This window comes from Mandrillus leucophaeus, unplaced genomic scaffold (genome assembly GCF_000951045.1).
Source record: "Mandrillus leucophaeus isolate KB7577 unplaced genomic scaffold, Mleu.le_1.0 Scaffold849, whole genome shotgun sequence".
In the NCBI taxonomy this organism is placed as follows: domain Eukaryota; kingdom Metazoa; phylum Chordata; class Mammalia; order Primates; family Cercopithecidae; genus Mandrillus; species Mandrillus leucophaeus.
The window spans coordinates 714,266-730,688 of NW_012109241.1; the positions used below are offsets into that span (position 1 = coordinate 714,266).

At 54.4% G+C, this 16,423-nt stretch overlaps 1 protein-coding gene across 1 annotated transcript in view; it reads right to left on the reverse strand.

Moving 5' to 3' along the window:
• Positions 1–3,962: 3,962 nt before the first annotated feature.
• TMEM132E (transmembrane protein 132E) overlaps positions 3,963–16,423 on the reverse strand; it is a 70,962-nt gene continuing 58,501 nt past the window's right edge. Inside the window, exons 3-10 of the mRNA XM_011968587.1 lie at positions 16,200–16,402; positions 14,555–14,701; positions 14,060–14,252; positions 13,106–13,249; positions 10,360–10,565; positions 8,182–8,470; positions 7,069–7,260; positions 3,963–6,103 (exon numbers count right to left, since the gene is read on the reverse strand). Coding sequence (XP_011823977.1) covers positions 5,048–6,103; positions 7,069–7,260; positions 8,182–8,470; positions 10,360–10,565; positions 13,106–13,249; positions 14,060–14,252; positions 14,555–14,701; positions 16,200–16,402 — 2,430 coding nt within the window. The 3' untranslated portion in view covers positions 3,963–5,047. The remainder of the gene's footprint in view (positions 6,104–7,068; positions 7,261–8,181; positions 8,471–10,359; positions 10,566–13,105; positions 13,250–14,059; positions 14,253–14,554; positions 14,702–16,199; positions 16,403–16,423) is intronic.

Here is a 16,423-nt window from a genome sequence, read left to right on the forward strand (position 1 = left end):
TTGCTCAGGAAGTTCTGCTGGTTCTCTGCTTTCAGAAGCTGATGGTTGTCTGCTGTGATAGTCAGCTAGGGATGGAGTTCCCAGTGGAGGAGGGAGTGTGGTTACTCCAGCAATGGCAGAGGCCAAGCATCTATGGCATATTCACAGTCTTCCATCTGCCCCAACACTATCCCCAATCTGTGACTTAAATGGGGTCCCACAGCCTTGACCCCACTACTGAGCACATCAAATCCTTAGAGACCCTTCCCTCTTCTTCTCCCACTTAAAAATCTCTCCAACCTCATTCCCTTCACTTTCCAACATCATCGGTTGCCTCAGGATGTAGCAGAAAGCAGGTAGGTTTGGAGCTGCCCACCAGGTCACTTCTAAGCTGAAGGCAAGTTACTTGCCCTCTTTGTGTGCTTGCCTCCTTATCTATAAAACGGCCATAATTCCTATCTTCCATGACTCTTATTAGAAATACAAGTGTTGCCAGTTATGGTGGCTCACTCCCACAATCCCAGCACTTTGGGAGGGGGAAGCAGGAGGATTGCTTGAAGCTAGGAGCTCAAGACCAACCTGGTTAACACAGTAAGACCCCATCTCTACAAAAGATAAAAAATAAAAGTGTAGCTGGGAGTGGTGGTGCACATCTCTAGTCCCAGCTACTCAGGAGGCTAAGGCAGGAGGATCGCCTGAGCCCAGGATGTCCAGGCTGCAGCAAGCTGTGATTGTGCCACTATACTCCAACCTGGGTGACAGAGCGAGACTCCGTCTCTAAATAAATAAATAAATAAATGGAAAAATAAAAAAAGAGAGAAAAAGAAATACAAGTATTGAAATAACAGGGCCTCTTCAGGGAGGCCAGCAGACACTGCCTAGAAGCAGTGATTCCCATGTTTTTATGTACGGGGACACCAGGGCTCAGAAATGGTGACATATTGGCTAAAGGTCACATGGCAAATGCACTGTCAGAACCCACAAGTCCCTGCCAACGTATCTTAGAACGTTTTGCCCCTTCAGATGAGAGTTTCCTTCTCTAGCCTACTTATTGTGTTTTCCATTTTCTCAACTGGGCTCCAACCCCACTCCCCATCCCCCATCCCCTGAAGTCTTCTCTTAAGGGGAACACACTGGGCTAAGGTTAGTGTTTGTTAAAGATAGGCATGGAAGAGCGTCCAGGGCTGATGTGGAGAGGACAGTGGGCAGTGTGGGGCTTGGGCTGTGGCAGGGTGGGCTCCGGGCAGTTCCTCCAAATCTCCCGGTCTGCCTTCGCCAGCCCTGGCTGTCTGAGAAATCTCATTTTGCTAGTGATCTGATTCATGGGCCTGGCTCCCTGGTGCTCCCTAAGCAACTCTCTGTCAATAACTATTCTTTACAAGGTTCCTCAATTCGTTTTCGGGGTTGAAGACAAATTTTTAAAGAGGAGTGCAAGGACCGAGGCCATTCCAGAGGGGCTGTTAACTTAATGTCCTGCTGCATTCCCACCAAGCCAGCTCCCGCTTGAACTCCATGAGGGTCAGGAGTTGACGTTTTTTGCAATTGCTTCTGAATTCTCCCATTTGGACAGGGGGTGAGGGATGAGGAGAGAGGGACACAAATTACAGGACAGGGCAGCAGGCATAGCTCTGGCTCTGTTCCGAGTTTGTTGTGTGCCTTTGAGCCAACTGCTTCTCCTCTCTAGGTCCTCGTCTCCCTGTTTGTGAAACCCTTGGTGCCTGCAAACAGCATGCCACTTTCCTGCTTGGAGTGGACTGGTGTCCGAAGTTTATCTGGGAAAGAGATGTCTGCAGCCAAGCAGCTCATGTCTCCTCCTCATCGTCCCCGTGTGGGATGTACGGTTGGCGAATTCTGCAGCCGAATATCAGTTTGCTCCCAGCTCTCTGTACCTACTGCTCTGGCGCAGGGCCTCATGCTTTCTGCTGCAGCATCCTCTTAACGGGTCCCCTTTCCCCTCCATCCTTTCTTCCTTCACAAGAGCGAAACCTCAAGTCTGAGCCTGATTCCTGTCCTTGCTGGACCCATCACCCTCTCTGGCCTCCGCACCTTTGCATGTGTGTTTTCTGTGCTTCCCCTCCCACCAGGGACTCGTGTTCCAGGCATAGGGAAAGCAAGTGCAAAGTCAGGCAGCAAAACACAGGGTGTGGAGTCTGTAGCCTCTGTCCTCCTTACCGGACTGTCCCTGGCCTTGTCCTCAGCAAACTCAGCTTCGGTTGTCTTCTCCTGTCCTCCTTTGTGCCCTGTCAACCTAGGGCAAAGGTCTGTCATCATCCCAGACGACAGTGGGCAGCTGACTTGTCCATCTTCCCTATGGGTTTGGGGGTTCCTTGAGGACAGATCCAGTTTTGCTTCCCAGACTCCCCATCAGGGTCCAGGGCATAGGAGCTTAATGCATTGAGGAAACAAATGGCTCCATGTTCCAAGTTTCACACCAGCAATCTACCCCACCTGGCACACATCCCCAACCTAGTGTATTCTTCCTCGACTCACATCCCTGCCCTCCTCACCTCTTATAAGAACTCCAAGGGAATGAGGTGATGAACCTCAAGTAAGGTGGTAGAGTGAGCAAATCCCTCAATACGGGATAATGTGAAAACCATTTAGAGTTTGCATTTGGACTTAATTTGGTAGGCAATCATTTGTCGAGCACTTGCTGATTCCAGGCACCAGGTTAAGCACAAGGGGGTTAAAAAATGACTGAGACCCCCATACCCCTCCAGGAGCATGTAGTCAGGGCAATGTTTGAATGGCAGATATCTGTTGTTCTGGGAACTCAAGGAGAGCCCCCTGCCAGGCTCCCCTGTGGTTCTGCTTTAGGCTCAGCTTTCTGTTAGCTCCTTACTTGCTGCTGAGCTGCATCCTTTCTTTGTTGCCAAACGTATCTTGGGCACAGCTGGTCAGTCTCTAGTCTTCCTTTCAGACCTATGCCTTGCCTGAAAATTAAGACCTGGTTGTGGCAAAGTCCATTCACTGATACCCTCTATGCGCAGCTGTCTGTACTAGGCATGCTGTCTGCGGGAGCTGTGCAGAGTGCTCTTCATACATGATCCAGTTTAATCCTCACAACCACCCTGGGCTGCACCATCAGCTGAGCAGATGATTGTGGGAGGCCAGGCTTCCTTCCATAGTGAGCAACAGCATGTCTGGGCAGGTGCCAGTGTAGCCCCAGTTCTGCTGCTGGCTGCTTCTGGGACACATGCTGGTTACTGTTCCTTTCCTTTCCAAAAGTGACTGCCAGAGCCACCTGTCTATAGGCACTGGATGCTGGCCAGGTAGCCTTGGCTGAGCTCCTGCGCCACTCACGCCTGAGCTCCTGTGTCCCCTAGGTTGCTGCCTGTGCTGGGGTGTGGGCTCCCAGGGTCTCATGAGGGGCTGCATGCACACTCACGGGTGAAGTGTGGCATGAGATGCAGCTAGCCCATGGCCCACTGGTGGGGGGGGCACCCCAACATGCATGTGCTCTCTCCTGTCTGGTTTCTAACATGTAGATCCCCAGGCTTTCTCCATCAACCCCAAGGGGGAGAGAAGGGAGGAGAGGTGGTTACAGGGAGGGCCACCTCAGAGGTGGGCAGTGAAGGAAGCTGGAGTAACTCAGGTGGGCACACCAACCCTCTCACCTCTCTCCTTATTTTTCTGTGCCCCCCAGAAGATCTTTCTCTGCAGTTCCCAGGCCTGCCCTTCCCTCCCCTGAGCCAATCAGGACAGAGCCTTAGAGGAGGCACCTCTTTATAAGGGCACATTTGTGGGTCAGCGGATTCTTCATCCCTTGACCTGGGCATCCCAAAACACCAGAGGGTCTTAAGGGACCTGCATGTTGGGGGAGGAAGAGCAGGACCACAGCCTGGTCTAGCCGAGTTTTGGTCTCATGTCATGTAGTGTGCCCACAGTGTGCGAGTGTGTGTGTGTGCATGTGTGGACTTGTTTGTGTGTGTGTGTGTGTGTTTGCCCATGCACACAAGGAAGATACAGAGCCAGCCACCGTATACTGTTTGTTCATGGGAGCTGCTGCCCCCACCTCCAGTCTGACCACTTCCATTTATTTAAGAAAAATCCGACACAGTGGTGGGTAGAACCCGAGAGAAAAATGGCTGTGGGATGGGGTAGGGGCGACACTGGCTCCCTTCTGCGTTTGCCCACCCTAAAGTCCCTCACAGCATTCCCCGGTGCCCTCTACTCCCCTCCTGGGTTCCGTCTTGTGGGGGATAGGTGGCTGCCTGCCCTGTGCTGCAGAGGGAAGGCGCGGTCAGCAGGGTGAGGGGTGGCTAAGGCGTAGTAGTGTTGACCTTGCTGTAGGGGAAGGGGAAGGCAAGGAGGTCCCCAGGCCTCTGGCTCTGGGGTGTGATTTGGCTAAAGATGGATCCAGGACTCTTTCCCCTTTAGGTCCCTGCCCAAAGCCCTTGGGGCAGGGGTGGGAGTCCTGAGAACTCAGGAAGGTGCCTGGCTTGGCACCCAGACCTCTCTGTAGAGTCAGCTCCCAGGTCCTGGGAGGCACGCGAATGCCAGCAGATGCTACAGCTGTCCCCCTAGCCCCCAGATATTTCATCCACAGCAAGATCCTCGGCAGGGCAGGCAGCCGCCACCTCCCCACCCTGCAGGACAGAAATCCCTGAATATTAGTTTGAGGAAAGTCTTTGTGCAGCCTGTGACACAAGACCCCCACAGAACCCCCTGCACAGGGGGACGACAGGGGGGACGGGAGGCGGGGCCGGGACACAGCGTGGGCCCACGTGACCCCAAGCTAGACCTCCTTGCCTCACTCTTGGGGCAGGGAGTTGCTTAAGATGGGAGGAGATTTGGAAAGGGTAGAACAGAGGCTGGACTTGCTTTCCTCCTTGCGAGCCACTGGAGGAAGAGCCCTCCACCTGCAGGGGGCAGAAGAGGGTAACGGTGTGAGGCGAGGGAAGGCCCAGACACGGAGGCGGCCCGACCCGCACCGAGTCAAGCTGCAGGGGCCGGGAGTACAAAATCAATTCAGCCGCCCAGAGTCCGTGTGAACCGGGGGGTCCCGGCTGTGTCCTACCGCGAGCTGACCCCGATGGGGGAGTCCCTGCTACTCCGGTTGGCGCCTCTATGCAATCTCTTTGATTCTGCGCATGTAATTGTGCAGGTCCGGGGGTGCAGTGGGCCGCGTGGTGCCCGCCACATCCGGGCAGCCCCAACCCAGGTCCTCTTCCTCCTCCTCGTCCTCTTCGCCGGCGGGCACCGAGTCATAGGCCAGCTCTTCTGACGGCAGCGTGGTGAAGGTGGTGAACTTGACCCGCTTGCGCTTGGAGGTGGGCGAGCTGGCGGGGTCCTCGGCTTGGTCCCGGGCTGAGCCGCCCGAGGAGCCGTCGCCCCGGCCGTGCACCTGGCTCTGGACGCTGGTCTGAGAGCTGCCGCTGCTGTGGTGGTCGCCGTGGCAGCAGGCGGGCACGGTTTCCAGCGGGTTGCCTGCCGGCGGCGAGAGCTCCCCTTGCACTCGCAGCGGCTGCCCGTTGCCCAGGAATACCCAGTGGTGAGAGTGGTCCATGCTGGTCTGGCCCTCGGGCGGGATGCGCTTGTGCCGGTAGCGCAGCACGAAAACGATGCAGTTGATGAGGAAGACGAGGATGGCGAGGCAAAAGACGCCCAGCAGCGCGTACATGCCAATCTCCAGGTCGGTCAGACCCCGTGGCATCTGCAGGAAGCCGGTGGGCAGCGGCAGGAAGTCTTCTGTGGGTGGCATGACGGGGCTGGCGGTGCCTGGGCCTGGGGCCTCCGGTGCGGGTAGCGCAGAGCCTGGCGGGCCGGCTCCCCGGGCCTCGTCCTCGCCCCCGCCAGGCCCTGGTTGGCTGGGGCCCGGGTAGTCATAAGTGGGGTCCTCCTCGTCCCTCCCAAAGTGCACCCGCAGGCCCACAGGGGTCGTGGCCAGCACACTCTTGCGTCTGGTTTTCTGGCAACTCTCAGCGATGGTTAGCTCTGCGCGGAGCAGCTCCCCTGCCCCCTCGGCCTCAGCCACTACCAGAGGGAAGGCCCGGTCCTGGGTCACAGTGGCCACACGCTCATCCAGGCTGCTCACTAGCAGTCCGTAGTCTCGGGGACTGTAGAGGGAGAGTGGGGCTGTGGTGCCATCACTGTAGGAGAGCCAGAGGCTCAGTAGGGCTTCCTGGAGGAGGAGGAGAAAGAGGAGTCAGGAGTCAAAGAGCTTGTTTAGCTGGCTTCCTGCTAGATCCTGGGCTCTCTAGGAGCGGGGACCACAGGTCTCTGGCTCCCTGCTGTATTCTCAGCACTGGAACTGTGCCTGGCCTGTGGCGGGCACTAAGAACTATTGCTCAAGTGAGAGTCCCCCTTACAGGGTGTGGGGAGGCTAAATTCCAGACGATGGCATCCAGGCTCATACCGCTCTGAGGATGCCGTTGTCCACTTCACCCGTCTCCCCTGGATAAGCGGAAGGTAAGTTTTGCCTTGGGTCTAATTCAAGTCCCTTCTGCTGCTGGAATAGCTCTGTATCTCCATGCCTGACCTTGGGTTTGCCCCCGTCAGACAACAAGCTGTTGAGAATACACACCCACTCCCCACTTCTGCCTGTTGGCTAAAACCTTCTGGGAATTGCCCTTGCTCCAGATGAGGAAGTAGGGTTCAGAGAGAAGTGATTGGCTTGGGGTGATGGTATGAGAGGACCCCGTGTCCTGACTCTGGGCTCAGCACTTGATGCTCACCTCCTCACTCCCCAGGACTCACACCTGTCACCTCCTCACTCCCCAGGACTCCCACCTGTCACCTTTCCACTTTTGTCCTGTGGCTATGCCCATGGTGTATACTTGGGGCTTCAGAGATAAGTGAGGGTACTTCCTGGGGGTGATGTGGAGGTGACAGCCCTCTGTGAATCCAGGAGGGAGACCCTCAGAGGGAACATCTCAGGTGGCAAGAGCAGCAAGCGAGACCTTGCTCTGACCTCCCATGTAGATGCTGTGGCCATGGGGTGAGCAGGTGTGCAGGGCATGGAGGGCAGAGATCCTCTGTTTCCTAAAGCCCTAATTTGGGGACTTTTGGTGCTAGGGCAAAGCAGAGTCCCCAGGTCCTCCTTCCGTACCACCAAATCCCTGGCTGGTGGGCCAAGCAGCCAGTTACCTGCTTGAGGAAGCTCAGGGTCTGCTGGGCAGCTGTGGTGGCTAGGATGGTGTGGCTGCTCCCAGGGCTGGGCCGCAGGGAGAGGGCCAGGCTGGCCACCACCTGGGCCTGAAGCTGTGTGATGCTGACCTTCTCCTCCGTCACTGTCAGCAGCGTCTCCCCGAGCACAGCCTCCGTCAGCGGAGACACCACCTGAGGCAGAGCGGGACCGGGATGGGAGAGAGCTAGGAAAGCGCAACCCCCCTGCCCAAGATCCCCAGCTAGGGAGAAATCCCAGCACTGCTGCAAGAGGGGCCTGAAGGGTGAGGCAGGCTGGGAGGCAGGACTTTGCAGCTCTGGCTCAGGTCTGCAACCAGGAACCAGTGTCCAGAGGTCATGAGAGTGTTAGGGGCTCATAGGAGTCAGGCAAGAACACAAATGAGAGAGGTGGGCCAATTCTAAGGAAAACAACAACCCACACACAGTGATAAGCAGCAATTGATGTGCAACCTCAATGTCAGAGAGACAAAAGGGAGTGGTGAGGACTGTGGAAAATGAGGGAACTCATTCTCACGTATAGGAGGCACCAATACCGGCTTCAGCTGATTGTTGCCAGATTCATTTTTTGTGAAACCAGAAATCTATATGTATTTTTTAAATGAGAAATCTCCCAATTGAAAACACGTTGGATCAATTGTTTTACGAAGAAAATATGTCTGCAGGCAGATTCTAGCCTACAGGTCACAATAGTTTCTTAGGTAGATGATTTCTATCCAGACACCCAGTTGTCAGGGTTGAAACAAGTCAGGAAAGGTCAAAGTTGAGTTCCTAGATCACCAAACGCACCTTCCTGGACTCCAGCCTGGCTGACTGTCACCTGCTCCCCCTCTGCTCTCAGGGAGGGGTCTGCTTGAGTCACCCACACTGAGGATTGATGAAGGTTGATACAGCTCGGAGTGAGAACTTTTACCAGGATGAAGCTAAGGGAGCTTGACCTTGGAATTTCAGACAAGGGGCAGGCAGGGAAGAGTGTTCTGGGGGCCAGTTGGGGTTGGGAAAATCTGAGGTCTGCACCCACAGGTAAATAAGGCTCCCAACACTGCCCCTTTGTGCCGGGACAGAGCCCATACCTACCTTAAAGGGGGTGGTGCCTGGCTCCAGCCCTGCCAGTGTGCTGCTGTCCACCATGTGTGCCACTCGGGGGTCGCCCACCCGCATGAAGTCACTGACTAGGTCAGTGACCTCCACCAGCCAGTCTGGGCCTAGCATGGTGACCACCTGGTCAGTGCCCTCGGATGATGTCGTGTGGAACTGGGTGAAGACCTGCAGGGTGGCATGCTGGTACTGCAGGGTGCAGCCCCGGCTTGCACTCTGCCGCCGCTCCTCCTCTTCCTCGTCCTCGTCCTCGCTTTCCCGAACTGACCTGGGGTGGGGACACGCCATGCTGAAGGCTTCTCACCTGGACTCTGACCTGCACAGTTCACACCCCTCACCCTTGCCCTGTTGGGTCCTCCCAGCTTCCCAGGAGGTCTGCAAAAGCAAGCCTCCACTCTGGTTCATGCCTTTCATCTCTAAGTTTGGAGCCAGGAGTCCCAGTCTTTTCTCTCCTAGAAAAGTACCTTCTTGACCCTACCTCCTGTTCCTATCTGCCTCCTCTTGGCTTAAGCCAAGCCCAAGAATAGCTGGTGTCAAATCCTAACAGCAACTGCTGCCTCTTCTTCAGTACTAAGTTTGTGCCTGGCACTGTTTTAAGCTCTAACCTGGAGCAAATGTGATCCTTTTTATAGAATGCCAGAAATCTTAGCTGAATTATGTTCTGTGGTTGTGAGGAAGCTAAGCAGAACCTGTAGGTGATGAACTCGGACATTTAACTGAGAAGATTTCCAAGCAAGGTGTGGAAATTGTGGCCTGGTTTTCTTTTGCTGCTTTTAGTCAAATGTGAGAGGAGAGAGACACATAGATAAACTGTTAAGCAAAAGGGAACCTGGACTTGATGATTTGGGAAATTCTCAGCCTGTGCACATTGCAAAAAGAAAAAAAAAATGCTAAAATTGAGAGGTTTACTGCCAGGAAGGTGTGCTTTGGTGATAAAGCCAAGTGTTTCTCTCTGTAGCTAGTGCTTTGTTGGTGTACTGGAGGATCAAGCAACTAGAATATTCATTTACACCGAGAGTTCTTTTACCTGGGTTAATTAATTTATTCCTCACAAAAAATCCTATGAGGCAGGTGTTATTGTGCCCATTTTACAGATATGGAGATGGAGGCACAGAGCGGTTACATAAGTAGCCCAAGTTTACACAGCTAGTAAATAGCAGAGGCAGGACTTAAACCAGGCTGTCTGGCTTCTGAGTCCACTGCTACTCAAAGCAGTATCGCTATCACCCAGGAGCTGGTGAGAAATGCAGAATTACAGGCTTTACCCCAGACCTGCCCAGTCAGAATCTGCATTTTACTCCGATCCCCAGATGATTCATGTACACATTAAAGTTTGAGAGGCACTGGTCTATGCCACATTGCTCTTCCAAATCTCTCTGAGTTGAACTCAGCCCATTTCTCACTTGGCTGCCTGTTTCTCTCACCACCTGCTTCTCTCTCCAGCCCCACCCACCTCCTGCTCTTAGCTGCCTGTCACTTTCCTCTCTTCTCTTCCCTGCTGGGCTTTTCTCTCCAGCAGCTGAGTGGGTGATTGGAATGTGGTGAGTACACACGTATATGCCCCACATATGGGCACCCAGGTGCCTGAGCTTACAAGCCCACAAGGCAACCTGGGTATGAGTCACAGTGTGCCTGCACTCATGCACTCACTAGTGTATCCTTGGTGTGCCCAGGCTGAGGCACATGCGTACAGGTGTGTCTGCTCCATTTTGTCCGCCTGACTGCAGGCAGTCTCTTAACCTGTCTCCCCAGCCAACTCCTTTCAGTTCATTCTTTAAGACTTAGCTCAAGAGCTGTCTCTTCCAGGAAGCCTGCTTTGACTTCTCCTGGAGGAAGAAGCGGTCCTCTCCTTGTGCCACTTGATTCCCTGCACATAGGGCTTCCCATCCATCACCATGTTCTGTGGCATGCACATGCCTTCCTCCCCTGCTGGACTGAGAGACTGGCATGGTCAGGCACTGGCCACAGTCACCCCATCTCAAACACTTGCCAGTGCCTAGCTCACAGTAGCGGGTCGATGAAAGTTTGTTAACTGCACAACCAACCGACAGACTATGTATACCAAGGGCCTTATACCCATATGCAGGTCAGACTGTTGGCAGAGGTTGTATCCACCCATGAGTATCCCGAGTATCTGCCATAGGAGAGGGGCTGTACCTCCGGTCGGGGAGGATGGGTACCCTCCAGCCCTTCACTTGACTGAGGCGGGCATCTGAGAGCTCAATGTGCAAGGGCAGCTTGGGTACCCAGACTGTCATTTCCAGGGGGGCATTGAGAACGTCGTAGCGGAAGGTGACCCTGGCGTTCATGGACCCTCGAGACTCTTTTCCGCTCACAAACACGTAGTCGCAGCTGCTGGAAACCTGGGGGAAGGGAGGAACAGTTGGCACGTCTTGCCGTACAGGTCTTCCTGTGAGGCAATGCAGGGAACTTCAGTCTGACAAGCAGGGCTGGAGGGAAAGTCCTAGGAGGCTGAAGGAGAGGCGGCCAGTGGAAGGAGGCATTGACTCCTCTAGGAGTCCCGGCTTCCATCACTGCTTTTGCTCTTTCTCGAGATCACCTCTTGGTGCCCACTGGGGAAGGCTTTTGTTCCTTAGTAAGGAGCCAACATGCAAATGCTTTTCAGGGGCTGTTCCCGATCTGCCAGAGCCACACTTTGGAGGAGGCTCCAGGGTGAGGGCCTCTCAGGGCTGGCTCCCCTCCCCTAGGAGGACTGGCGGGGCTCTGGAGCCAGGGGTCTGGCAGGTAGAGTCCTCTATGGTGCAGAAAAGGACATGGGCACTTAACTGGGCAGGGAGAACATTGAGGTGGAGGGGATGGGGATGAGGCGCAGGCCCATGTCCTCCACAGCCTCTCTGGCATGGTTGCCCCAGGAGAATGGGCAGGTAGTTAATTTCTGGTGAGGGGGGCTGCTTAACCAGGTGTGGAGATGAGGGAATGGGAGAGGAAAACTCAGGACCAGAGAACCCCAGGCATAGATGGGTGGATGGCTGCCACCAACGAATGTGGCTGTTGTAAATGCCTGCCCACCTGGATACCGACTTGCATTCCTAGAGGTTCCCTGGATGGAAACCACATGCCTGCTGAGTACATCTTGGTGGATACCTGTGCCCACTCACAGAGGTGTCACTGCCAGTACTTTAGGGCAAATGCAGATGGCTCTGTGTGTTAAATATGCCCACGCACACACCTGGCAGCCCAGAACGGATGCTGTGTGTACATGCATCTAGGTGCTCATGCTGGTGCACGTCCATGGGTACATGGTCTTGAGTTTGGGAGCAGGTCTATCATTCAGCTGGTGGGTTGATGATGCCCTGAAGGCTCTGGAAGGACCCAGGGGCATTGGGACTATGGCTTATCCATGGAGATGAGCCCCTGGGGCATGCCAAACCCTGCCAGCTCCCATCATCATCTCAGAGGGGTGGGTGGAGGGATGGGACAGCAGCCCTGCCAGAAATGCTCATTTCCCACCTCAGAAGGCAAAGAATTCCAACTGCAGACCTGTAAATTCCACTTACAATGTGGCAGACTCCATAAGACCTGAGTATATTTCATTGAGATTTGTAACCAATTTCATTTAACATCTTCTCTAATTCTCCTTGGTTCTGCTCTGGAGCTGGGGTGGGGGAGTCTGGGTGGCAGAGAAGGTGCTGGGTAAGGGCCCTTGGGAGCAGATCTGTTTCTTCCCATCCCAGTCTGCCAGCCGTGGACAGCCCCACAGACTTCTGGTGAGGCTCCTCTGAAGGGGGTGATGCAGTGGAGTGGGGGGTACCAGACCATCTGCTCTGGCTCCCTTGGAAGGCATCCTTCCTGGATGATGGATAGAAGAGGTAAGCCCCATGCTCCCCAGACTTGGAGGGACCCAAAGGCAAAGCATAGAGAGAGAGAGCAGGAGCGAGCCCAAGCGACCAGGAGGAGGACATCTGCATTCCAACTGTCCTGCTCTCCTTCAAGCTGAATTATTTACAGGAGCAAGAACGAATTCAGTTGTCTAATCATCTGATTTTGATGCCTGCTGGAGGGTGGCATAGTGAGCGGCTGGCCCACCCCACAGGTACCAGGGTTGGACATCTGCTCACACCACTGCCCACTCTACTGCCTCCTCTTCCCAACTCACTTCTGACCACCGTTCAAAACCAGGGGAAGAAGCGAATCTGGAACCCTCTTGGGGAGGTGGCAAACTGGGTCATTGAGTCAGATGAGTGTCGTGTGGGCTGGGCTGTGGAGGACCTGGGGCCAGAGCAGGTCCCTGGGGAGGAGCTCAGGGGTGGGCTGGGAGCTCACGGCTGAGAGGAGCCTTTAGGAGCTGGAGGAGCTGGAGCGTGTGTGCCGGGAGTGGGGCCCTCAGTACACAACCTTCACGCCTGGCCTTACTCACATACTTCTTGAGGCTTCTTCCTGAGCTACATTGCCTTCATCCGATCACTCGCACTCTGGGTTCAGAGCAGGTCTTTGAGGGGTTGTCTCCCTCACCCACCCCGTTGCCTTGCCAGGTGTCTGCCACACACCAAGGTTCAATAATGTCTTGCTAGATTGATTTCAAGTTGTTGACACTGCCTTCTCCCCTCTGGCCTGACAGTCTGTTTCATATTCCTATAGGAAGCCCTCCAGGACTGGCTAAAGCAGTATCCAGGGGCAGGAAGACGGAGTACCATGGGAGTCAGTAGACTTGGGAATGAACCCTTTCAGAATGGTGTGGTGAAGCTTGGGATGAAGTAAGGCCAGTGCTGTAGGAGGAAAAGGGTGGGGCAGCTGCTGCAACAGAAGGGATCCCAGCACAGGGAGGCATGAGTTCCGTCTTAGAGGATGAATAAGAGTCAGCCACCTGGACTCTGGTCTGAGGTTCTGCTCTCCTGAAGGCCTAGGGCTTCTTCCCCAGGGGCCCCACCTCCAGGATGCCCACCTTGATGATGTCTTCATTGTCTGACTCGCATTCCACTAGGGCAGAGACGTCTAGGACGAGGCCATTCACCTCAATGGCAATGACCTTGACAGGGATGGCCACTGTCCTGCCAGTCAGAATGGCCGTGTTGATGATCTCTGTGTCCTGCAGGGAGGAGAAGCAGGGAGGGGGCTCTGCTTGTGGTCCTCTTCTGTCCTGGGGCACACTAGCCAAGGCCCCGGCTCCTGGACACCCCCCCACCCACTTCTCAGATGCACATCCTTCCAGTGGGGACACTTGCACACGTGTGCTGGGATAGGCAACCACCCCGCCTCACGCTCCTTGACAGATGGTCTGCTCACTTGGATTTTTGCAGGAACCTCAGGGTCCACCTCACTGTGCTGCCAGGAAACAATCCTTCCCCAGACCCCTGCTGTCTCCTCTTAAACAGCTTCCAGGCTCCTCAGGACTCACATAGTAACGTCCAACACATGCCCCTGGCCATTCAAGCTGCCCTGGGCTGGCCCCAGACAATCATTCCAGCCCTACCACTCCATGACGCTCTTTCTAAATCTACAGTTCTTTTGAACAAACTACTCATATTCTCACTACTGTACCTTTGCCCAAGTAATGCCCTGCCTAGGACACACTGTGCATCTCTGGGAGCCCTCCCTCCCAGGTGACCTCCAAGACTCAACTGCATTGCTACCTCCTCCTGCAAACTTCCCATCAGTGGTCCCTCCATGGTGACATCTCCCACCTCTGCCCCCACGAGCATCTGCTGTCCTCATGGCCCACAAATATAACACACATGCACACATCTTCTCACACAGACATACCTGGGCATGGCAGGAAGTCTCACATATACACACATGTCAATTTGTACATATACTCAGTGGTTCACATTCTTGTCACACAAATGTGCATGCATGCATAGACTCAGGCATGTTCTGGGCTGGTCACCTGTCTGCTCACCATGGCCAGGGGTAGAATGGCTTGCACATCCCGCTGAATGACCGTCAGCTCAGTAACTGCCCGCTCCAGGTCAGGCAGGGCGCTGTGGCCACGGTAGTCAATGTGCCACATGATCCTCCGCTTGACCGACTGGCTGGTGAAGTTCTCCATTTCAAAGTCCAGCTGCAGGATCTCCAAGGGGCCCTGGCCCTCCCTGCCAGGGGAGGGGAGGGAAGGAGAGCAGAGGATGAAGGGCTGGGAGTGGCCCAGGAACTCAGAAACCCTCAATGGGGACCCCACCCCTCCCGGGGAGCTACCTGACGGGGCCCTGTGAGCCTTCTCCAGCCCATCTGAGGTGCTCCAGCCCCAGGATGCCACTGAGGGGCCTAGACCTCAGAGACCCCAGTGGCCAAGCCCCAGCCCTCCCCAAGCCCAGCCTCTTCCCTCAAAGATTCCCCACCCCTCTCAGATGGCTGCTCTGCAAAGAGGTGGGTAGATGCACCAACTCCGGCTCACCAGGGGGGCAGGGGTGTGCCCTGAGCCCAGGTCACATCCACGGTGGCTGTTGAGTGCTTTGCCCCAGTCAGCAGCTCCGAGGTCACATGCCACTGGCCACTCCGTGACTTGGTACCTAAAAGGGTCACACCCTTCTTGGCCTTTACCCTGGGACAAAGTGGGAGGAAGAAGAGGGAGAGGGTCAGGCTACAGCCCAAAGCTGCCCACCTGGCCACCATCACTAGGCTGTACTGGGGGGAAGGGGACAGATAAGCTAAGTTACCCTGAGTCCTGGATGTTTCAGATGAATGTTCCAGATGAATTTGGAGAATCTGGTATCACACAGCTGAAAACTCTGACCCTCGGTGAAAGCTGCAATTCCTTCTACCATATCCCTGCCAAGTCTTTGCCTCATCTCTACTGGCATACCTTAGTGACAGGACTCACTACTGCACACATCTCATTCCTTTTTCAGAAAGCCCATGAAAACTAGAAAGATCTTCCCTGGATGTGGTTGAGCTAAAACAGCCACAGGTTCTGCTGGGCAACAGAGAACAATTCCCCTCCATCTTAACCGTAGTAGTTCTTCAAAAAGCTGGCGAGGTGAGTAGGTGTTCTCTGAATCTTCTTTCCTTCAGTTCCTCCAATTGTTTGTTGCCATAATTCTGAATCACCTCACAGCCAGTCACGCTCTTCTGGACACTAAATGTGAAGTGTCCCGTACTAAATACAACACTTCAGCTGCACCCCAATGAACATTGGCTAAAGTGAGGTGATTGCCACCTCTCTAATTCTGCAAGCTCTACTCCTATTAATGCAGCCCAAGATCTCTGATGACTGATTTAACTTATGTTCACATTCAGGTATCAATCACTGAATCAGGCATGACTCTTTCCAACAATATTTAAACTTGAAGGTAGGACACTGAGGAGACAGGGAAATACTAGAAGTTGCAGGCTAATGGTGATGTTTCAGGTCCCATGCATAGTGTCTGGGGGTGGGGAAGCATTTTGGTGGGTGTCCTCAGAGTTACACAACATAGGTCAAACCATAGATTCCTAGTGTGAAATATTATCATGTTTTGGGGGGATGTGATACAATCGAAGGAATTTTTGAGTTTGCAAACTGTGTCCTTTTCAAGATGTAGAAGGATAGAAAGAGCTGGGAATCCTGAAAATTTTTCTCCCAACTCTAGGACTGGAGCAAATGTCCCTAAACACACACACACACACACACACACACACACACACACACTCTCACCCTTCTGTTGGCTCCCAGCCAAGAGGCTGCTCTCTGGTCCCCATTTCTCTTCCTTGGCCTCAGTCTCCTTGTCTGTAAAATGTCTAAGGGCACTTCTAGTCCCAGTTCTATCATTCTGGACATCTATGATTGTGAAACTGATATTTCCTCTTTACCATGATGCCATTTCTATGAGATCCAGAAATAGGGGCAGGAATGTTTGTTGCCATTAGACAGATAAGAGCACTGCGGCTCCAATAAGCGAGGTATCTTCCTGAGGTTGCTCAAGTACTAAATGACAGACCCAGGATTAGGAAGCTGGACAGGGATACAGCTGGGAGGTCCCCCCTCCCACCCACCCACAAGGAGTCAGGTATGCATTTGATCTTGGAAGGGAGACCAGATCCCCACCCATCTTCCCTACTACCTGAGTGTAAAGTGCTCCACGCTGGGGCTGGAGGACGAGGAGGAGTTGGGGGCCAGATAGAGGAGGATGCTGAGCACTTCCCCAGGCTTGAGGGGCCGGTCTGGCAAGCGGATCATCAGGTTGCTGTCCAGCCTGTGCTCCTGCAGGGTCCTCCTGGGGGGCGGGCGGAACAGGCTGATGCTCCCGATGCGCAGCAGGGGGTGCTGGGTAGGGCTCTCCGCTCG